Consider the following 22322-nt stretch of genomic DNA (forward strand, 5'->3'; position numbering starts at 1 on the left):
GAGTGTGACAAACTAGGATGACCGTGAAAGGACGAACAACAATCAACTCTTAGAGCTGAAGTGAGAGTGGGGGTCGGGGAGGGGAGGAGGGGGGGGCTGAACGGGTCAGTGGGTTCAAAGGTCAGGGCCCAGGGCTGCAGTTTGACCATGGATGAGAGAAGGAGGATGTGATGTGTTAAATAGGCCATGGAATCCCTGTGGTCTCCTCTTCACACTCACATATACAGTATATACATATATATGTGTATATATAAATATATGTGTATCTATATTTATATATACACATATATATACTGTATATGCATACAGTATATATGTGTATATATAAATATATGTGTATATATATTTATATATACATATGTATACACACAAATATATATACATACATATGCTGTATATACAGTATATACAAATATATACATATATGCAAATATATACAAATATATATACAAATATATATATACAGTGTATATATATACTTATATGCATATGGTAGAGAGTATCCTGATGTAAATCGCCCTACCTTGTATTTCGTGGCTGCCGTGGTCTGTGACCTGTGACTCGACTCACCCTGGAGTTGGTCTGTTCCTCACCCGTCTGTGCTGCTCCCACAGCTGTTTCTGTTGCAGTTGATGACACTGTTTAAACATACACACGTAAATGGATTAAATACACCCCAATATAATCCAGAAATTGTCCACAAATATCTCAAAGTATCTCAACACAAAAATAAAGATCCTAGAATTAAAACCTAGGACTGTCATGTGACCAGAAGAAGGAAACAGACGGCAGAGAGAGAGGCAGAGATTAGGGTGTAAAGGCTGGAGGACCCTCAGTCTCATCATCACGTGACTCTCAGCCGGAGGTCAAAGGTCAGGTCACAGGGCCTTGTAATTACTCTGTCTACTAACCAACCATGTCTCCCAGAACGGGCGCCATTTATGGCATCTCACCCCTGACCTGTGGTTCGCTGTGTCTCCAAAAAAAAATGTGTCGGCGGTGGACGATGTACCGGAAGGTGAACTTTGACCCCCAGCGAAGAGTGGAAGTGAGTGGCCATACATCAGTGGGAGCATTCAGGTTAAAGTGCAGTGTTGGTTTTCTTCTGTCTGTGTGTGTGTGTGTGTGTGTTTGTGTGTGTGTGTGTGTGGAGTTAACAGCCGAGTCCTACATCACATCAGTCCAATACAATCCAACCAAACACAGGAGCCAATCAGAGCAGCCACTGGTTGAGGGCGGGGTCACTGGGCCACATATGGAGACAAACATTCACACCTATTCACTTAGTCAATTTAGAGTGAATTACCACAGTCCTGTAGGTTTTTGGAAAGTGGGAGGGGCGGGGGAGGGGGGGGGGGGGGGGGGTTCTGCTTCTTAAATGACCAGCTAAAGCAGAGGTGTCAAACATATGGCCCGTGGGCCAAAACCGGCTCACTAGAGGGTTCTAGAGAGCAATTTTGAAAGTGAAAAAAGATCACATACACTTCATATTCATTTTTTTGGTCAAATGATATTTCATTAAATATGAATATTTACGAATATATTTGAACTAAAGCAATAAAGTATTATTATAAGCTTTGTGGGCCACAAGTGGCCCCGGGGCCAGGGGTTTGAGAACACTATCATAGAGAAACGCTCATCACCAGTGTAAAACTCAGACCTGTAGTAAACAACTAGGTACTAGAATGATGTAAGCACAGATGTTTGTGCCGTACCTGCTGTTGCTGCTGCTGCTGCTGCTGCTGCTGTTGTTGCTGCTGCTGCTGCTGCTGCTGCTGTCCCTGCTGCTGCTGCTGCTGCTGCTGCTGCTGTTGCTGCTGCTGTACCTGCTGCTGCTGCTGCTGCTGCTGCTGTTGTTGCTGCTGCTGCTGCTGCTGCTGCTGTTGCTGCTGCTGCTGCTGCTGCTGCTGTTGCTGCTGCTGCTGCTGCTGCTGCTGTCCCTGCTGCTGCTGCTGCTGCTGCTGCTGCTGTCCCTGCTGCTGCTGCTGCTGCTGCTGCTGGTTCTGGTCACAGAGTGAAGGTACAGATGTCACCTGGTTCCATCAAACAGACGCTGAACACCTGCTCTGAAACACACACACACAGAGGAACACAGGTGTGTGAACCCACACAGAACAAACTATAAACCAGTGGTCGTCAACTGGTGGCCCGCGGGCCAAATCTGGCCCCTCAGATGATCCAGTTCAGGGCGAGAATGGATTCCAAAATATTCTAAAAATTGGGAAGATTGTGTTCTCAACTATTAGAACAACAAAAACAAAACAATTGATTCCGTTAGACAGAAAATTTGATTTTTAATTTGTTTTGTTTTTTTGAGTGTCTGACCTCCAAGGAGTCTGTCCAGTCCAATTTTTGTGAACTTTTGAGGACAGAAAATTTGATTTTTAATTTGTTTGAACTTTTGAAGTAAAAACGTTGAACACAGGGTTGACCAAAGACTGTAATGACACCATCTTCATCTTCATCTTCATCATGGGCTTTTAGAGAGAACTGTTTGTACCTTTCTGTCTGATGTTGCTGACAGAACAGACGGGCGTGAACCCTGCAGGACTGCTTTTACCTCTGAGGTGAAACCCCGGAGGAGGATCAGGAGCAGGAGGAAAACACGAAAACACCAGCTTCACCTTTGACCTCATTGGCTTCGCTGAGACCTCGGTTCTGTTCTTTCTCTCTCTCTATCATCTGCTGCAGGTTTGTGTTTGTTGGACTCGTCCACCAACACTGACCTACGACTACGAGGTCATATATGACCTGACCTTTCACACTGACTGTCCAACACACAAAAGCTGATCTTCACAAAAGCCACATTTTTTGGACTTTTATGTTATAAAAAAAAATCAACAAAAACAAAATATAAGTCATGAAAGCTGCTGCTGCTGCTGACTCCCCCTCCTCTCCCCCCTCCCTCTCCCCCATTTATACAATAACATCAACATTTTAAATAAACTCTCACTCAGATAAGAAATTATAAAACGTTCAGCGTGAGGCCGAGCTCGGCGTTTGTCAACATCTCGTGAGGTTTTATGCACGAACTCGCCTGTGGTGAACACACTGCTGTGTGAACTCCGTCACACACTCTCAAACCTTTCTTCTCCCCCTGAGATGCACTCAGAGAGAGAGAGAGAGAGAGAGAGAGAGAGAGGGTGAGTGTCAAAGTCACTTCACATGGAAGCACCTGCTATTTAGCAGCCAAAGTAAAAGCTTTTAGCGGCTGCAGTTTAATGTGTTTACTGTCGGAGAGTGTATTTACAGTGTGTGTGTGTGTGTGTGTGTGTGTGTGTGAGTGAGTGTCAAAGAGACAGTTGTCCACCGTGGGGCGCAGATGTTTCTTTTTATATCTATCAGGGGGCGAAGATCAGAGAAAGAACTAAAACATTGAAAACTGTTATATATAATTGAGTGGCTAGGTTTCAGTAGTGAGACCTGTGACCCAAACATGGTACAGAGATATTGTTTTTCACTGTTTTTTTTTTTTTTTTTTGCATTTTTTTAGCTTTGTTTTATCAACTTTTATTTATGAACAGTATTAAGGCTTTTTGTTATTTTTAACAGTTTTTTTTAATTATACGTTTGTGGGTTCAATTCCCGGCTCTGTTGGTCTACATGTCCTGTGGATGATCAGTAATAGCTTTTTTTTAAGCTTTTAGCAATTTTGCTAGCAAACACTTGACTGTTAGCGTTGTTTACATAAGCAGTTCTTTCAAAAGAATTCTGCTTAAACTCATGTTGAACCACTGCCCATTTTTATAAATGAAATTCTAAAAAAAAAAAAAAAAAAAAAAGGTTTTTGGTTTGACACAAAACCCTCGACCTCAGCAGTTACTGACATCACTGACACAGAAGACTATTCAAGATGACTAACACCTTCAGCGTTACCTTTCACCTGGTTTCATTCTTTCACACGGTTTCGCTCGAGGCTGTGACTTATCACCCAGAGAGGCTTAAATGTTTAATTACATTTTCAGTTCAACAGGTCTGTGTCGCACAAATGCAGTTAAAAAAAAAACAATGATGAATTGTTGGACATTTTCACATCACGCTGTAATACCAACCGCTGTGTGATGTGTTCTTGTGACTCCATGTTTTTATGGTTTAATAATTGAACCACAGTTGTAATACCAACCGCTGTGTGATGTGTTTTTATGGTTTAAGAATCGAACCACAGGGGTCGTCGGTCAGTCCATCTGTCACCGACATTTACAGTCCAATATTCTGGACCATTATTACAATTATTTCCTATGAGGTCGTTTTTATTGAGACTATACGACCGTCGGACCGTGTTACTTGTAGAGGAACATCGCCCTCTAGAGGCATATAGCAATAAGTGCACGCGCCGCCTTCGAGATACGTTTGTCAGGATCTGACAAAAAAAAAAAGTGTTTTAGCAACTTTTGGAAAAGGGAATTAAATGAATATTTTGAATTGTGTTATTTTTGTCACTCAGTAATACTGAATGAGATAAATCCACTGGACTACAGGACTGTAACTCTGGACTCTCCCTGTGACTGACAAAAACACAGAGCATTCAAATGAACTGTTTGATTTTATTGAACTTCATTTGCGTTTTATTTTAGGCAACTGCTTCTTTGGAAAATAAACTAGTCGGCAACACAAACCAATTCAGACGGGGGGCACAGATAAACATGGCTCATCTACACATATTGGTCAGGAAAAGCCCAAAAAAAGAACTGGAAACAGACAGACTGTCACATCTAGAAACTTTGTTGGTCTTCTTAAGTGCTCTGGGGGAAACTTTGTGTTTTCTAGTGCTCAGGCGTTCACTGGGCGATGCCAATGACCCCACAGGCCAGACGCCCACCAGCGTTGCCCGTCTTTAGACTCTCTTCGTTGCCTCCTTTTCCCAAGTCGTCCACCGTCTCGTGGATCTGAGAACATACACGTACATTAGAGTCTTGACACCAAGTCTAATGCATTTTAAACACTGGACGTTGGACGTCACTTATTTGACATTAAAGTAAAACTGACAGAAACCTACCACCATGGTTCGACCAATGATGGAGTGTGGTCCAGCCAGAGTGATCAACTGGTCGGTGATGTCTATTTTAGCAACGTTGTCATCCCCGGCTGTCACGTTGCCCAAGTCGCCGACATGTCTGTTAGGATTAGGGAAGTAGAACGACTTAAAACCAAAGATCTATGCGGCTGAAGGATTAGGGAAGTAGAACGACTTAAAATGGAAGAGATCTATGCGGCTGCACAATTTTTCACAACTTTCTCATATGCTGCTCTTGTTGTCTTTGCCCAATCGACACTTCACTTTTTCTTCAAACTCTTATGAACTCTGTACCTTCTGTCACTTGTACTTGTTCCGGGACCAGGGAATCTAATTTTCGTTCATCCCATGTCTAACACGTGTTGTAATGACAATAAAGAACCACGAGTCCTTGAATCTTGCTTTTTGGACTCCTCTGACATACTCAGAATATCACTGCGAGTGCAAGTGATGTTGGACATTCAAAATAAAATGAACATCCAACATCTTTCTTTGTAATTTTGGACCCCAATAATAAAAACAATCGGCCAAACAAGATCTTTTAGATCAGAAAATGAAGGTTGTGATTGGCTGAAGATTACCTTACAAACCTGACAATATGATGTAGTCCAGTGACAACATACTATACGTCCAACACACACCCACACTCACCTAATTTCATCATCAGGCCCACCATGAGTCTTGTTGAAGGGATTGAAGTGAGGCCCTGCACTGATGCATCCTGGGAAAGAGAAACTACCCATTTAACAATTTCCAGAGAAAATACAACTTTGTGACCAAATACGAAAATTAGCATCCATCCTCACCATTGGTGTTGTCTCCAAACGCGTGGACATGGAAACCGTGCAGACCAGGAGTAAGTCCTGAGATTTCTCCAGACACTTTGACAGGAGCTGAGTCACTCTGTGAGGATGGGACGTGAGTGAGGGGAACGAACCACAGCAGAGCTGTCAACACCAGGTGTCTGAGAGGACTTTGAGTTGTCTCTCTAAATTATTTTTGGATTAATTCAAAAGATAATTTCTAAAATATTCCTCCAAAATATTTTTAAATAATGATAATATATATATATATATTGTATTTTTCTTGCATATATGTGTCAACGAAATATCAAAAAATACATTTAACATATATATATATATTGTATTTTTCTTGCACATATGTGTCAACGAAATATCACCTCTCAAAAACCTGGTGACCAATTGTTGTAATATTAATAATAATAATAATAATAATATGTACAACGCATTCTTATCAGAGACAACTTCACTCTTTGCCTCTGGGTAAAACGTTATGCAAACCATTTTTTGCTGAGTCACGGTGTACTCAGCAAACACTGCTTAACGTGAACCAACGTTTATTTTATTTTATTTTTTTCGTTTAACTCTGCTGATGTATTCAGTTTGCAAAATACATCTACAAAAATGCCAAGATTTTCGTCAGTTTGATGACGTTAGTGTCGTAAACTGACAACTGCATGAAGGATTTCAAACACGCAACAGGCATCAGAAAGGCCGACGTAGATCATTAACACTAAGAACATTAACGTACAAAGGTTATGACTCTCACGTTACACAGAGTGAAGCGTTCTTACTACGCAGTTACGACGCATTCACGGACAGCGATTGGTCGCAAACGAACTCTCGTCACATAATTTGCTAATATCGCTTCGTTTCAATTAGTGGTTTGGATTCGACTGTTTAGTTTAAATTTTGTAGCCTCACTCTACGCACATTATAGCACGTCTGGGCTACATGTTCGATGTGAACCAAGTTTGACGCATCTTTATTTTTTTAGGAACTGTCTAACTTTAGCTAGTCACGTGAACTAGTCTAACTACACCCATCACACTGTGGTTTGTCAATGAACCATAACGTAGCTTAGCTTAGCATCAGGGCGCTAACGCTAGGGCTGCAAGGAGAATGCACTTCTCTTTGGTAGTGGATTTCAACATTAATGTCCGCTTAAAGGTGTGGTATTTTTTAAAAATGTCGTTGCATGCCTTACCTCCTGCTCAAAATAAACAGTTCCGCTGGTGTCTCCAGCTCCTCTCAGCACGCATACGGCTTTAAGCACCATGTTCGCAGCACTTTCCAAACGCTGAAGTGTGACGGAGGGAAGTAGCGCCGAAGAAACGAGCTTTTATTATGTAACTAGCTGTGGGTTGAACCATGGCAGAAACAGCCAATCCGGGACGAAGGTGGTGGAAGAGGTAACTTCTGATTGGCCAGAATAGGTACGACTTAATTAACATACCCATTAAATAAAATGATAAATATTCTTATATATATCACAATACAATTCAATATAATATAATATTGTAAGATCAGCTGTTCAATATAATATAATATTGTAAGATCAACTGCTCCCAGGGGGTTAATAGCTGAGCTCCCAGGGGGTTAATAGCAGATTTTTTTTTAAATAATTTTTTTTTTAAATGTTATGTCCCTCCTGTCTGGCTTGTACACCCATTGAAATTTATAAACACAATCATGTGACTCTTATCCACCTTTGTACTGGCCTTATTTACATTTACACAAATGCTTTTATTATTTTATTTATTTATTTCTATACATGTGTAAGTGCTTTTTTTTCTGCATCTTTTCAAGGACAGAAATTAGTGTCTCCTCAATGAAGACTCTTGTAACGCTTCCCCTCTCAGTCCCTCTATCTCCACTTCCAACTCCGTGCCTGTCCAAACTCATCAGTCCCTCGAACTGCACATCCAGTTTTGATCTTCTAGTCCTTTTCCGCGCTGCGTACCACCCTCAGGTACTTCCTGACCACGCCCCTACCAAAATTCTTACCTCCAAAGAGTAAGTCACGTGGACCACCTGGATATAATTAGAACAAATCAAAGCATTTGATAAAAAAATAGTTTATTAAAACAATATCCTATGGTTGAAATATTGAAGACTTTATATCCATGTCTTTTGCATTTTTTAACAAATCATAGAAACATCTGTCAACTTTCAAGCCATCAGGAGTTAAAAATGTTAAAGCAAAGGGCCTCTTGTTATTCCTTCGAAGTCAATTTGTTGTTTTTTTTAACTCTTCAGCACAACAGATCACAAATTATAAACAACATTCACCGTGACACGTACATGGTGTCAGTGTAACACAAGCATATTTACAGCAGTGTCTGTCCAGAAAAACCTCTTCTCATTTTCTCTCTGTGGTTTGGCCCATCATCAATGAGGAGAAGATTATCAGTCAGACTGGTATGGACACAGTATGGACATGAGATGTTAAAAACTATAAACCAAAATCAGACACAGTTTGTCCTCAGGGACACAGACACTGACTGTGAAGGTTGTGTTTATCAAGAAAACAAAAACAAAAAGAGCTGCAGCTTTTTAATTTCTGAATTTCTATTATGCTTAAAATCTACCTGCTTCACGGAAATACACTCAAGATTACTGCAACTAACGAAAGTGTGTGCACGTGTGTGTGTGTGTGGCAATACGAAAGTGTGTGCACGTGTGTGTGTGTCAAAAACACCAAGCCAGCAATTGAACCATGCACGTTTGTGAAAGACACCAAACCGGTGATAGACTGGCTTTGGTTTGTTCTACAGAAAATAGATTCTTTTTTTTATATAACATAAAAATACACACAACACAGAGAGCTTAAGATGAAAAGGTAATAAGTGTAGTGGTGAGTTTTATAAGGCTAAAAAACTGATAAGAAAATGAAAATTTAAAGAAAATCAGGAGGGTATAACTCCCGTGCATCCCCATCTCCATCTAACGTTCATAAATTTGGTATTTACCGCAATTTTCTGGCTCACCAGGGGGAGCAAAGGTCCAACTCAAATGTGGCTCTAGTTGATCGTACGACCATGATCAAATATCCACACCATCGTTGACAAGAAAATAGATTCTAGGAGACTGTATCTAGAGAAAACATATCCTGTCATAAGGCGATTATCACTTTGAACAGGGACACAAACCAGTGACTTTCTCAATGTAGGGCACTGGTGCTACCCACTTTCCCACCGTCCACCCCACAGATGTATGTTTTTTGTTTAATTTGGAATAAAAAAAAAATCCATAACAATACTCCTAGGCCGATTGATCATCACATACCTCCGTTCCTAAAGTTGAGATAACTTCCACTTCCGACGTCATTTACCCACGACATGCCGTGCCGTTCAATAACCACACAATATGATTGGACATTTTTATAAAAGTGACAGTGGGACGATCGCAGTAGCCAGAGAGATGTCACATTTAAATGACGTTAAAACTGACGTGTTAGATTTTAGGGTGTCATTCCTAGAGTATTTTTTCTTCATAATTCAATGTGTGAGCACACTCAGCTTTCATGTCGTGGTCTTGGCAATGACACAAAAATCTTCAGAAATTAAAAACATTACAATTATTAGAGAACCTAAAACATTGGAGAAAAAAAAATCTGTGTTCAGTCACCTACTGGGTTAATGTTGTCGATGTAACCTTGACACTGATGTTTGATGTCACTGAAGCCGTCGGTATGAAACCACAATGAATGTCCAGCAGCTGCAGAAGGATAATCCGATGGCTGCTGATTTCTCAGGACGTCCTTATTGCCTCTTAACAACCCTGAGAGGACATGGCCGTGCCCGCTTAACTGGTTTGTTCTGTCGGGTCACATACTGCACCTGTGTGGCTTTTATTGGAATCCATTTCAATACCGGCTCCTGTTGGACCGTGGGAGAATGTAGTAGTAATAATTATAGTACCCAGTGAGCTCAATGACAACTCTCACTTGTAACTAATTAGAAAAACAATAGTGGGGAAAAAAAAACAACAACCAAAAGCTCATTTTATAACACAGCGGTTCTAGATGATCAATGTCTGACCTGAGAGCCAGGCAAATAAAAAGGGATTAAAAAAATTGAAGTGAATGTGAAGTGGTGATAACGAGAGTCAAACACACTCACCCTGACCTCAGAAGGACAGAGCTCATTTCTTTCACTTTAACAGCTGATTAAAAGAAGAAAAAAAAAATAGAATCTGTCAAAGCCAGTGACTACAGTACTGATTCTCACGTGCTTTTGTGACCATAATCAGATCAACCCACAAACATCCTCTTTTGGTATGACTGACGACGTATGTGTGTGTGTGTGAGGCGTTCATCAGATGGTGAAACCTGACAAACGGGCAGGAGTTGAATTTTGGCCACACTAATTTTTCAGGGCTATACACACACGCACACACTCAAACAAACAAACAGCAGTGTCTGGCTGAAGGAGAAGTGTGACGCAGTCTATGACGCTGCTGCTTCCTGTGGGTTGTCCGTAGCTTCACCTTGAGCTGAGGGTGAGGGCTCAGAGGGCGCGGCCTCTTTCGCAGCAGGGACCTCAGGGTTCACAGCTATGAGTTCTGATTCTGCATTTTTTGCAGAAGATTCCACACCTACGTTGTCTTTACTGGTGTCAGTGGGAGCCAGAGGAGCTGCACACGGCTGCTCTGTGCTGTTAGAGGTCCGAAATCTTTCCATGTTCTCCAGTTCGGCTAATCGATCGTCCCTGTCCCAGCGTGTGGTCCTCTCTCGCCGCTCTGACCTCTTAGGCCTGTCCCCCTCTTTACCCTCAGCTCTTCCTCGTTCTCGACTCCCTCCATCTCCCCGTGCCCTGTCTGCTCCGTCTACGCGGCCGTGATCCCTCTCCCCATCATCGCCTCCCCTCCCTCGTTCCTTATCTCTATCAAGACTGCTCCTCCTGTCCCTCCAGTCCCGCCTGTCACGGTCTCTGTCTCTCTCTCTGTCCCGATCGCGGTCCCGATCTCTCTCCCTGTCTCTTTCCCATCCTGCTCCGCGGTGACTGCCTCCGTCCTCCTGCCAACCTCCGAGCCTCTCCCTCCCTTCCATTCTGTCAACTGCGCCTCCTCTTCCTACGTCACCGAACGGACGCCTCACAGCTCCAAGGCTTCTGTCTCTATCCCTGTCTCGATCCCTGTCTCTGTCCCGATCCCATTCCCGCTCTCTGTCCGGCTCTCGGTCTCTGAATGCGGGTCTATCGCCCCTGAACGGTCTGCTATCCAGTTCTTCTGGGGCGTCTAACACACGCGGAGCCCCTGGTCTGATAAAAGGAGGAGGACCATGATTTTGAGGAGGAGGTGGAGGAGGACCATGGCCATGTGGTGGAAAGGGTGCTCGCATGTTGTGGGGCGGTGGCATACCAAAGCCTCCTTTGGGTGGAGGAGGAGCCTCGTGGTGCATCATCGGAGGGTGTGGCCCCCTCTGCATCATCGATGGGGGCATGGGGGGCATGTTGGGGTGAGGAGGTCTGGTCGTCACGTGGGGAGGAGGGAAACGCTGCATGTGCTGAGCTGGGGAAACAGGAGGACGTTGGAGTGGGATTATACCTGGCCGTGCCCCAAGCAAACCAGCAGGGCTGGACTGGATGTTTCCTGGAGGAGCTCCTGGGGGCATGACTGGAAGACCACCAGGTGGTGCACTGGGGGGCACACCAACTGGGTTTCCTGGAGGGGAAAAACAGGACAGAGCCTTAATTTGAATGTATTTTACAAGCGAGTCACTGTTTGAACTAAATGCAACGAACGACGCCTGCGCTGTCCTAGGCCACAGACAAAGGGCGGTACAGTGAAAAGACAACAGACTGACCAATAGGAGCCATCTGATTGTTGAAGAGGTTGGGACGCTCCGGTCCTTCATCGTTCTTCCTGTTACCCATATTTGCTGGGTCCAGCGGATGTTCTTCAACCACACTTTTGGATGGAGGCGGAGGGCCCAGAGGCATGGTACCAGGAGGAAGGAAACCTAAAAAAACAAGTGGGAATAATGTTGGTAGGAGTCTGTTTAAAAAAAGAATCAAGAATATTGAATACAATAAGCTAATAAGAGATAGTTGGTAAAAAGTTACTAGAAAAGCTATGGCTTTAATACCAAGCCATATTGGCTGTGATAGAAAAGCCACAGCTGTGCAGTTGACGTCGTAGTAGCTTTATTGTTTATATTATTTATTACCTGGAGGCATCTGCATGGGGTTGAAGCCAGGTCGGAGGAAAGGAGGAGGCGGGACACCCGGGGGGAAGGAAGGCAGAGGCATGCCTATGGAAGCAGGGAAGATGGGAGGCTGGAGAGAACCGACACCCGGCTGCTGCTGCTGCTGCTGCATAGGACGGACCTGAAGACACGTACAGGGGACATAAAGATGAGTACATGACATTTGTTCATTTATCTCTTGGGCTTCAGTATTGGAGTGGACCAGAACAGGAAATTAGATGTTTGAGATCCTCCACATTAGACGTTGTTTTTCCATAATATTTTACATTGTTCACCTGTGCAGGCAGAGCAGCAGCAGCAGCCGGGGTCATCGGCAACGTCTGCATTTCGTCAGGTTGCTGTGACTCTGAACGGCCGTTGTGGTTGAGCTCCTCCGGAGGTTCCAGAGCGCTCCTCGCCACGCTCCACTCTGTGAAGCAATGGTTAAAAAAGCACACATTTATTGTAGTCTCTAATATAACGTTTTTCCACAGGATCTTCTTCTTCACGTTAAAAAATGTGTCATGTTTTTACCTGGTGAAAATGTCTCCACATCCAACATTCCTCCTTCTTTGAGCTCCTCCAACTGTTCCTCTGTGATTTTTGACCAGGGTATGTAGGTGACGCCCAGCTCAACGTCCCAGAACGATTTGAACTCCGGCTTTATGCCCTTGTTTAAAGCCCAGGCAATCTGACAGAAGAAAATACCAATGAGGAGATGGAACCTGACGTGAAAAAAAATGACTGTATCTTTGAGCTGTAGCAACCTGTGAAGCTCACACACCTTGATGGCTTTTTGATTAACTTTGTACGACCCCCGGCTGAGCTTCTGCAGGGCCCTGAAGGCATCTTGTCTATGTATCATGACAATGTAGGCGCAGCCACGTGGAGGGATCATCTGGAAAAGGGGGAAAAAAATTGTTAAAAAAAAAACGTCTTGTCTTACAACAAAATAGGGTTAAAACAGTAAACACATCACTGAGACAAAAAAACCTAAATGCTTCCTCCAGCTGCTGAAGAAGCAGAATACTTTATTGTTGCCCATATCTCTCTCTCTCCTCTCAAATGACCGTGTGAAAAAGTCTTACATTGATGGACTCTATCTGTCCAAACTCCTCCAGTAAACAGGCCACGTCCTGCTGTTGTGTTCTTTTGTCGAGCTGGCCGACCCACAGAGTCGTACTGCAGACTGAAGAGGAAAAAAAAATACAGTGTGAAACATAACACAAAAATAATAATAATAATAACCTGCCTAAAAACATTTGTAACACATCTATCCTGACTGTGTATCTACTGATGTCAGTGATGTGATTAAGTGATGGACTCACCACTCAGGGTCTCGTTCTTAGGAGGCGGCAGGCCCTTCTGCCGTCGCTCTCTCTCTTTCTCCCTCTCTCTACGCTCCTGGGAGCGGGAGCGCGGAGAGTGGTGACGTGACGGTGAACGTCGGTGCCTTGAGCGACGTGAGCGGGAATTCGACCGCGACCTTTTACGCTTTGGAGACCTGAACAAGAAGATAAGGGAAGAAACACAAACAACTCGTGGTTGTAGATAAATACTGAGAGGCTGATCGTGAACATGGAGAAAATAAAAATAAAAAGTTACACATACCTTGAACCTGAGCGTGACCGTGGAGCTTGTCTTCCATCCCTGGCAGATGAACGGTCTATATCCATCAACAAATCCTGATATTGTGGAAGACACAACTCATGAGACAATAATTCATTAGGGCCAGTGTTCTTACCGCTCGGCTGATCTGAGATCGATCTGTGACAAACCCCTGCTGTACGACAGCGGTTTCTCAAAGAATTATTCACAACCTTTTCTTTTCTCTGTTCAGAGGACAGGAGTTATGTTTAAGTCTTAGGTTCACCTGCTGTTGCTGGGCTGCACCGTGAGGTGGATATAACCCTGGGAAACCAGAAGGCCCAGTGGGACCTGGGATAGGCTGCCCTGGCTGGGTATGGCCAACAGGGGGCACCATGGCAGGAAAGCCCTGTCCTGGTGCTAATCCATAGGCTTGCGGTTGACCATTGGGAGGAAGGTGAACCTGGGGGGAATAAAAGGCAGCTAAGTTGAGTGTCATGCAGAAATAGTATTAAACCTTTCAGTAAAAAAAAAGTGTCAGTTTTTAGATGATGCCCCACAGCTCAAAATGAAATAGAAAAAAATCTTTCTTTTTGTTGTTACCTGTTGTGCAAGGTCATGTGACATGTTGACCCCTGGTGGTTTAAAGTGCTCCATGTGCTGTGGGAAACCCATAGGCTGTGGAGTACTAGGATGAGGGGAAGAGAAGTGTGTTATTGTAGTTCATTTCAAATAAAAGAAGGAGGGAAGATCATCAAGACGTTTCTACATTTCTTTCCGACATTAAAAGAAGTGAGATCTTACAAAGTGGACTGAGCTACAGTGTCATCCTTCTTCGTTTCCTCTCCCTCTGGTTCGTCGTCATAATCAAAACGGTCCAGCAGGGTCTGACAGAGAGACTTGACAGATTATTTTTATTTATGTAACATTTGTGTTTATGCTGTTTTTTTAACATGGTGCTCACGTTACAACTAAAATGTTAGCAGCATCAGACTCCAGTGTGTCCGTATGTGCACAGCTGTAGAGCAGAGTCTCTGGGTTGATGGCAAATCAATCAAATTGACTGACAGTGGTTGCACAACAACTACCAAATTGCTACACACATGTTGACATGGGTCCAATCCATGTTTATGGAAATAAATATGGATGGGACGCACTTATTCGTGTGACACTGTCTGAAGGAGGTTGCATTTAAACTACATCGTGAAGAAAAACTGTTTATGGAAATAAATATGGATGGGACACACTTGCATTTAAACTACATGGTGAACAAAAATAAAATAAAATCATATTTCAGATGAAGGCAGGTTCAGTTACCCTGTCAAACGCTGTTTTCTGCTCAGTGGTCTGTGAAGACAGAGGCGGTTGTGAAGTGTTGATGCCCAGACCAGGAGTGATGTTTTGGGCCTGCATTTGGCTCATGTGAAGAGATGGAGGCGGCTGGGCGTTGATGTCGGGCTTCAGCGGCTGCTGCTGAAAGTTCTGCAGCATCTGCTGGAGCTGTGAACAAGTGGTACAAGTGGTCGAGTTAAAGTATCGGACGGCACATGTTGACTGTGCCCAGCTCAATCAGTTTAAACTCACCTGCTGACTCTGCGATGACTGTAAGAACTGAGCCATAGCAGCAAACGGATCAGAGTTCTGGATGGGAGCTGGGGGCGTCATGGAGGAGTTCGCAGTGACAGCGTCTTTGTCTGGAGGCGGAGAAGAACCTGGCAGAATGAAGGAGGAGGATAAACACATTTAGCCTCTCCATTTCCATACATTTCTTGTAAGATTTCTTTGTAAAAGACTATCACAAAAACTAACTCTGATTACCTGGCTCCTCTGTTCCTGAATCAGTTGGAAACGCACTGCCCGACCCGGCTGCCATGTCCAGGAGAGGCTGAATGACCTCGATCTTAAAGACACCATTCTTCTGCCACAGGTTCAACACCCGCACAATCTTACTCTGAGGAAGACAAATACAAAAACGTGAGCGAGCGACACCAAGAAAAAGTGCAGAACATTTCCAAACGTCTTCCTTCTCATCTCACCCTGTCCTCTACGGGGCAGTGGCAGAGGTTCTCAAAAGTCCCCGTAATGTTTTTGGTGAATCTTGGTCCAAACACGTCCTTATCTGCTCCAAACTGGTGTCTGGATTGTCTGACGATGGAGTCCACCACGTAAAGACCTGCTACTTTATACTCAGGCTTACACTGTGGGGAAAAAACAGTTTTGTTTTTTGGTGTTTTTTGGCCACGGGTTGAGGAGAAACAGAGTTGTGTTTGCATGAGGACTTGATCATCTCACCTTCTTGATGAACTTTTCCACTATCTGGACCACGTGTTTATAAAGCTGAGGAGCAGAAAAGCAAGGACGATGAGCTCCAAACACAACAGTTGTTAGGATCAGATCAAACTTGTTATCAAAACTATTCTTACTTTCATGGCTTTGATGGCTGATTTGGTGATAGATATCATCTTCGCCCGTGAGATTGGGGGCTTGGACTCCATCAGGGAGAACAACTAGGACGGCAGATAACAGAGGAGTGTGACACAAGGATGGCAGGAAAGGAAGCTACTAAAAGGTTGGAATACTGAAATGATTAATTTAATTACAAGATCTATACCGATATAAAAGTTGCCGTTTGAACACGTTTCACAGGACACAGTTGACTGAGAGATATATTAACGAGATCTGTAATGAGCTAAAAGTGAGACAATCAATAATGATGCAGACTACGTTCTGATGTAGAAGTGAAACAGAAAGTGTCAATATTACTGGGATAAATTTCCTTAAGTACTCAGATTTGTATGTATTAAATGTTGGGGGGGGGGTCATCAGTCTTTTTTTTCTCTCAATTTGTCTATCTTTCACTACTGTACAAAACAGTTGTGAGTGGTAGTATTTACCACTGGAAAAGAGATCCAGTAGGTGGCAGCAAATCACGCTGCAGAGCTGCTGTTCTAACCCAGTTAGCTAAAGGTAAAGTGATGAAGAAACAGTGTTGGCCAAGTTCCAGACTTTGAAGAAATCCACCTAAAACCGAACTCTTTACACATGTCTCCATGTTTCTCTGGGTTCTGTGGCAGCTGACATCCGGTGTTGTATCACTACCATTTTTTTGTCTTGTCATCTTCATCACCTCAGTTGCAGCATCAAACTTTACGAATATAATTTATTTTTCTGTTTCAGCTGTTCATCCACATTCCACACTGGAAGAACAACTTACAGTCCGGTGGCCTGGTTGATTAGTCATTCATCATTTTATTTTAAGTCACTCGCGGCCCCACCTTCACTGCAGGTGCTTTTCATTCTGTTTTTCACTCTACTAATACAATTTGCATTAGTAGTAACAGGATACAAGAAGCATTACTGTCACAAGAGTAGTAACAGGATACAAGAAGTATTACGGTCACAAAAAAAAACATATGGAGGGGACTTTAGAAAGAATGTTCTTTTATTTATTAGTTTTTTTGTTTTGTTTTTTTTACTACATTACAGTCTAATTTGGGGGCATGATGTCAGGGATTTTGAGAATAGACATATTGACAAGGGAACCACTGGTTCCAGAAAGTTTTAGCAACATGAAACTAAATTGTCGCCGTGGTCCCTGAATAGAAAAATGTCCCAGCGCTGGACCAACCACACGTTTGTTTTTGAATGTTGATGTTGCGTCCAAGGGTCGCAGGGGCAGAAACATGAGGAATCAAAAATACCAGACTTGACCTGAGTGGCCTTCCAATGCTAACGCCAGGGGCTACCATGTCTGGTGGACACAAATAATTTAAATTTCCCTGAGGAAGAAATGCACAACACTGTTTACAGGCTGGTAAACACAGTGGTAGCAATAACACCAACGTTGGTAACCGCTCTACCGACGGCTAACGTGTATGTGTAACACCAACGTTGGTAACCGCTCTACCAACAGCTAACGTGTATGTGAGTAAGGAGGCTAGCACTGAGTGCTACCGCTTTTGCAACCCCTTGTGTTTGCAAGAAGCACGTGAACTTATTCAATTAAATATGTACTCGAGGTAACATCATGCAACCCTAGACTTCAAACCGTTAGCAAAACATCGGATAGGACTATTATGTCCGGATAACTGTCTGAGTAGGCCTTCGGGTCAGTTAGCTCCAGTCTAACTAGCGCCGCCAGCCTCGGTGCCTTCCCGGTCTCAGGGAGCCGTAAACGCGGCTTACCTCCTGGTTAAAGGCGTTGACGGCTTCCATGGTCGCACGACGTTGTTATGCGTTCCCTCCGCTCCCGTTTCCCCGTTAGCAGTACTGTTTATCCAAGGAAGGGGTGCTCCAACATGTCCGCTCCCGGTGGCTACAGACAGTTAGCTTAGCATTGGTGGTTCTCGGATCGGCGGGTACAGCAAAGCATGATGGGAATGTACTGCTGTTGTTTCAAACTTTGGCCACTGGATGGCAGTGATGGCGTACAATAAGTACAATAACGCATTGAATAGAATAGAATAGAATAGAATAGAATAGAATAGAATAGAATAGAATAGAATAGAATGGAATAGAATGGAATATATAGTATTTATTGATAAATAGAATAGAATAGAATAGAATATATAGTATTTATTGATAATAAATGTATTTGATAAAGGTTTACACAGACATTTTTTCTAACAAAAGTTCAGGCTCTGTTTTACGAATGAAATAAATGTAAAATCCTATTATTATTATTATTATGTGATTTAATGAATGTAAAATCCTATTATTATTATTATTTGATTTAATATACCTAAACACTACATTTTAGCAGATTTCCCTTTTAATAAGAAATATAATAATTTGTGGTTCTTGCGAATAGAGAATCTACTATGACTTTTCATTATCATCAGCCTGTATGCTGATAATAATGAAACAACAAACAAAGACAAAGTATAATCCAGAAAAAACAACACCTGTGACATGAATCAAGGGCACCTTTGTTTTGACAGGGTGTCCACCAGACAATAGCATTCCACTGCTCTAAAAATGCACACCTTGAAGTGACCCAAATAATTAAATTTGGTCATAAAAAATGATGTCCCATCAGTATGCATCTGGACCTGCCAACCATAGTGAAGGTTATCACATCCTTGGTCCTCCCTGTTCTGGTCTGAGCCTCAGACAAATGAATAACTTAGCACTAGGTGGAATTATTTTTAATTTATTTTATTTGGGTAACCAGAATAAGACGGAAAAAAAATGTCTGGGTGGAAGTTGAACTGAATGAAGCAAAGATGAAATGTTTGGACATGAGTTTTAAAAAGGGGAGATGGTGGATATAAAGTAATGGCTGCATCCAAGAGTAGTTCTCCAGGGCTTAGGACATGTGGTGATAATTAAAAATGATATATTAACTTAGGTTCATTGATTTATTTTTTTATATATTTTTAAAATGTTAAAAACGCTGTTAAAATCACAGTTCTGAAGTTGAGTAGAACAAAGGGAACAAAGGAAACCAAAGGCACCAGCTGAAGTTCACAAAGACTACATCATGTCTAGACCTGGGAGACTGACTGTTCACTAATGGGCCTACAACCTTAAAAACTGTTGCCCATTCTGAAACTGTAGGATTGCACCGCTGCAATTCCAAATATCGCCGGTAGATGGTGGTGTACACGCACGTTTGTGGTCATGCCTGACTGCCTGGCTTCCAGTGTCTAGAAAGCAATCTGTTGTGTATGTTAGTGAAGCTATTCTCCCACCTATCTCAGGATCGATGCAAGGAAAGTACCACCACTACACTCTTATGAATAATTAAACGTACCAGTACGGACTAAACAGCACAACAACAGCCTCTCCCTTTGTCCTTTAAGGCTTTTTTACATGTTAATAACATGGCCAGGTAAAAAAAAAAGGCATCGTGTCTCCCAACTGTTGCCCCTCCCTGCAGGTGCCCTCCTTTGACTGATGAGCTCGGTGTTAATTGGGGCAGTGAACACCTCCAGCCAGGAGGAGGACGCGCTCCTTTGTGTAGGGCTGGAGCTCCACTTGCTGGCTGAGCGCCAAGTTCGGGGCAACAAATCAATGTGCAAGCCTCCACATGGGGCAATAGCGGCACTCAGATGAAGGTCCATTTCGCTATGAATGATTCATGAGCATCTGTTGCCAAACACGAGCCATAAAGTTTTTTTTGTTTTTGTTTTTTTAAATGAGGAATCGTGGCGATTTTTTCGGTGATTCTGGACATTTGGATCATGTTCTGTCTCCACGAAGACGGGACGTCACGTGATCTCTCACTGCGTTATATTAAATACACAAACACGCGCATACAAGGTGATGCTGTTGTTGACTGTCGAATCCTAATGTTACCAACGTCCTCTTTGTTCTTGGCCGTGGACAATCTGAACGCACGGTGCCAATCGTCAGGGGCAGTGGTTCCGGGCGGAGTCGTCGCCCCTTGTTCTCACATGTGCTCCGCCTCGCCTGCGCTGATTGGACTGAGAATCACCACCACCACAGTGTGTGTGTGTGTGTGTGTATGTTTTCCCTTCACACACACACTCAGAAACGCCCACCCACATGACCGGGAAAGTGGCTTCAAACTGAAAAAGCACGCCGTTTGAGCACAGACCGATCGAGACGCGCTGATGTTTGGAGAGCGGAGTGCGCAGCCAACAGCTACCTCTGACTGAGACACTGTTCCTCTTCTTTTTATATAAATATATATATACACATAAGTACCGATGACATCGAATACCTGGACTCAACCTCTCACGGTCGGAGCTGACATTTTTGTATGATATTTCAGCCCAGAGCTGCAGCTGGACTTGGGAGTCGTGCGCTCCACAATCTTTTTGGATAAACACTCGTCTCCGTTAGTTATTAGAGAGGAGAGAGAGAGAGAGAGAGAGACAGGGGGGTATCAAACACCCGCTGGGTCACAGTCGGGCTGTCACCTATCCATCCACAGGAGCTGTGATGCCGGTGGCGGACAGCGACATGGTCGTGGACGCTTCGAGCCAGGCAGCCAGTGGCCAGGATGAGAACATCCTCCCGGTGTCCCTCAGCAGCCCCGCTGCGGACATCCTCAAGAACTTTTACCACACCAAGCGGGTCGGGAACTACCTGATCGGCAGGAAACTGGGGGAAGGGTCGTTCGCCAAAGTTAGAGAAGGTCTCCATGCGATGACCGGTGAGAAGGTAAGAACCGTGCGCTGCAAAAAAAAAGGGGCAGGTTTTTGGGGGGGGACGCAGGGAGGAGAGGGGCTTGTCATGTTGTTGTTTTTTCCGTTTTTGGGGGGGGGGACGCAGGTAGGAGAGGGGGTTGTCATGTTGTTGTTTTTTTCACGTACAGTGCAGTGTTTGAGAAAGGAGTGTTTTGGGTTTTTTTTAAAGTAAACATGACTTGACATTTGAGAACAATGACTGACATCCAGGCGGTGATTTGATGCTCAACTTCATTCCACCGCAGCGTCGGTTATCACTTGGCCCAGGTCACTGATCTGACAGTGCCATCTTTTTTTTTTTTTTTTTTTTTTTTTTTTTTTACAGCGTGTCAACTCTTGCTCACATTCACTCCTCGCGTGTTCGTTCTGTGCCAGTGAATACAGCGTGACAAACAAACAGTCCCTATCGATCCATCAGTTCCCAGGAGCCTCACAGTAATCAGCATCATCTGGAACTGAAAACCACCTCCGTCTCATTCACCCCGTGATAATATTGACTGGTTGGTGTCGAGGACGGAGGGACGGGACGGAGGGACGAACCACATGGTGATCCGCCGTGTCGTCTCCGCTCAGCCTCGGCTTTGTTTGCCTCTGCTGGCGGTGATGATATCACTGCTGCGATGTGCATGAGCGCGCAAGCCTGTGATAGGCGCAGAGAGACGGAGCGGCGGCGGCCAATCAGGAGGCAGGGCTGCTACTTGCATATGAAATCCTGTCGTTGATAAATGGGCTCTCAGCCTCATTATGATTCCAGGCAGAAACACGTTGGGCTTTGATATGGGCAACCAGTGGCCAGTGGTCGCCTTTGTCTCCTCCAGCCTCTTCCTGGAGGGTGAGGGTGGGGGTGAGGGGGTGCAGCCAGGGGGGGCATTTGCATACTGGGAAAACAAGTGGTCCCCATTTTATTGATTTATTTTTACATCCAGGTGTCCACCTGTGAAGGCAGCAGTGAATTAGCACCAATAAAAAGATTTAGCCCATAACACTGAGATCAAATCAGCTCGTCCTCCCCCCCTCCCACTCTCCCTCCTGTACACTTGCTGTGAGGAGGAGAGGAGGGAGAGAGAAAAAAAAATAGAGGCAGCGCTGCTCACCTCATCGTCCCTTCCTTCCCTTCTTTCTTTCTTTCTTGCTTCACTAGGCTCTTTGTTGAGGATGATGCAAACGCTGGCAATCAGCGAGCACATCACATGTCTCTCTCCCTCTCTCTCTCTGTCTCTCTGTCTCTTTATTTACCCTCGTTCAGTGGAGCACGGGGGGGCAGGGAGTTTATTAAAGCTCACAGGGGCCTCATCTATCAGCATCACCACAGAGTCATTGTGTGTGTGTGTGTGTGTTTAAGGGTGTGGGGAGGTGAGTGGTGGCGCTGTGGAGTTCAGGGGTCTGTTCAGGTCACATGCATGTGTTTTCCATGTCTGTAACCCACTTTCCTCCCCTCCCTCCTCCCTCCTCCTCTCTCTCTCTGATAAACAACTGAATCCCCTAAGAGCCCTCTGGCTTGGTGGGTACACCCCTCCCCCTCAACCCTGCCCCCCCCCCCCCCCCCCCCCCCCCCCCCCCCCCCCTCCTCACAC

The 22322-nt window shown here is 44.1% G+C and overlaps 3 protein-coding genes and 2 long non-coding RNA genes across 6 annotated transcripts in view; 2 read left to right on the forward strand and 3 right to left on the reverse strand.

Annotated features, from left to right (window-relative positions):
* LOC112488636 (uncharacterized) overlaps positions 1-1874 on the reverse strand; it is a 5567-nt gene extending 3693 nt beyond the window's left edge. Inside the window, exons 1-2 of the long non-coding RNA XR_003052939.1 lie at positions 1827-1874; positions 524-638 (exon numbers count right to left, since the gene is read on the reverse strand). This is a non-coding gene — a long non-coding RNA (uncharacterized LOC112488636). The remainder of the gene's footprint in view (positions 1-523; positions 639-1826) is intronic.
* A 2650-nt stretch (positions 1875-4524) lies between these two features.
* On the reverse strand, positions 4525-7178 carry sod1 (superoxide dismutase 1, soluble). The gene is made up of 5 exons (XM_008333240.3): positions 7022-7178; positions 5821-5917; positions 5666-5735; positions 4997-5114; positions 4525-4886 (listed from the first exon to the last, which is right to left on the reverse strand). The coding sequence occupies exons 1-5, from the start codon at positions 7091-7093 to the stop codon at positions 4779-4781; spliced, it is 465 nt and encodes a 154-aa protein (XP_008331462.1). The 5' UTR covers positions 7094-7178; the 3' UTR covers positions 4525-4778.
* On the forward strand, positions 7110-8471 carry LOC112488635 (uncharacterized). The gene is made up of 2 exons (XR_003052938.1): positions 7110-7250; positions 7624-8471. It is a non-coding gene; the product is annotated as an uncharacterized LOC112488635 (long non-coding RNA).
* A 558-nt stretch (positions 8472-9029) lies between these two features.
* Positions 9030-17998, reverse strand: scaf4a (SR-related CTD-associated factor 4a). 2 transcript variants are annotated; one of them, XM_008333239.3, is made up of 19 exons: positions 17777-17998; positions 16015-16098; positions 15884-15928; positions 15628-15789; positions 15410-15542; positions 15176-15303; positions 14909-15091; positions 14396-14478; positions 14195-14279; positions 13878-14054; positions 13616-13689; positions 13333-13508; positions 13093-13193; positions 12789-12902; positions 12539-12695; positions 12301-12434; positions 11987-12146; positions 11624-11779; positions 9030-11481 (listed from the first exon to the last, which is right to left on the reverse strand). In XM_008333239.3, exons 1-19 carry the CDS (start codon positions 17804-17806, stop codon positions 10265-10267), a joined length of 3399 nt encoding a protein of 1132 aa, XP_008331461.1. In that variant the 5' UTR covers positions 17807-17998; the 3' UTR covers positions 9030-10264. The 2 variants fall into 2 exon arrangements, with proteins under 2 accessions (XP_008331461.1, XP_016897008.1); XM_017041519.2 differs by having other exon boundaries at positions 14396-14490.
* A 460-nt stretch (positions 17999-18458) lies between these two features.
* Positions 18459-22322, forward strand: part of hunk (hormonally up-regulated Neu-associated kinase) — a 10945-nt gene continuing 7081 nt past the window's right edge. Inside the window, exon 1 of the mRNA XM_008333237.3 lies at positions 18459-20722. Within this exon, the coding sequence (XP_008331459.1) occupies positions 20501-20722 (222 nt within the window). The 5' untranslated portion in view covers positions 18459-20500. The remainder of the gene's footprint in view (positions 20723-22322) is intronic.

Source organism: Cynoglossus semilaevis, chromosome 19 (genome assembly GCF_000523025.1).
Source record: "Cynoglossus semilaevis isolate Cse_v1.0 chromosome 19, Cse_v1.0, whole genome shotgun sequence".
Classification (NCBI taxonomy): domain Eukaryota; kingdom Metazoa; phylum Chordata; class Actinopteri; order Pleuronectiformes; family Cynoglossidae; genus Cynoglossus; species Cynoglossus semilaevis.

Bases quoted from the DNA above. Each gene is read 5' to 3' on its own strand.
- sod1 (XM_008333240.3), bottom strand. From the start codon at position 7,093: ATGGTGCTTAAAGCCGTATGCGTGCTGAGAGGAGCTGGAGACACCAGC. The intron at 5,918-7,021 runs GTAAGGCATGCA...CCATCCTCACAG, and splicing joins CTGTTTATTTTGAGCAGGAG to AGTGACTCAGCTCCTGTCAA. The intron at 5,736-5,820 runs GTGAGGATGGAT...TCTCTTTCCCAG, and splicing joins GTTTGGAGACAACACCAATG to GATGCATCAGTGCAGGGCCT.
- scaf4a (XM_017041519.2), bottom strand. From the start codon at position 17,806: ATGGAAGCCGTCAACGCCTTTAACCAGGAG. The intron at 14,280-14,395 runs GTAAGATCTCAC...CCCTCATCCTAG, and splicing joins ACTGTAGCTCAGTCCACTTT to TACTCCACAGCCTATGGGTT. The intron at 14,055-14,194 runs GTAACAACAAAA...TATTCCCCCCAG, and splicing joins CACATGACCTTGCACAACAG to GTTCACCTTCCTCCCAATGG.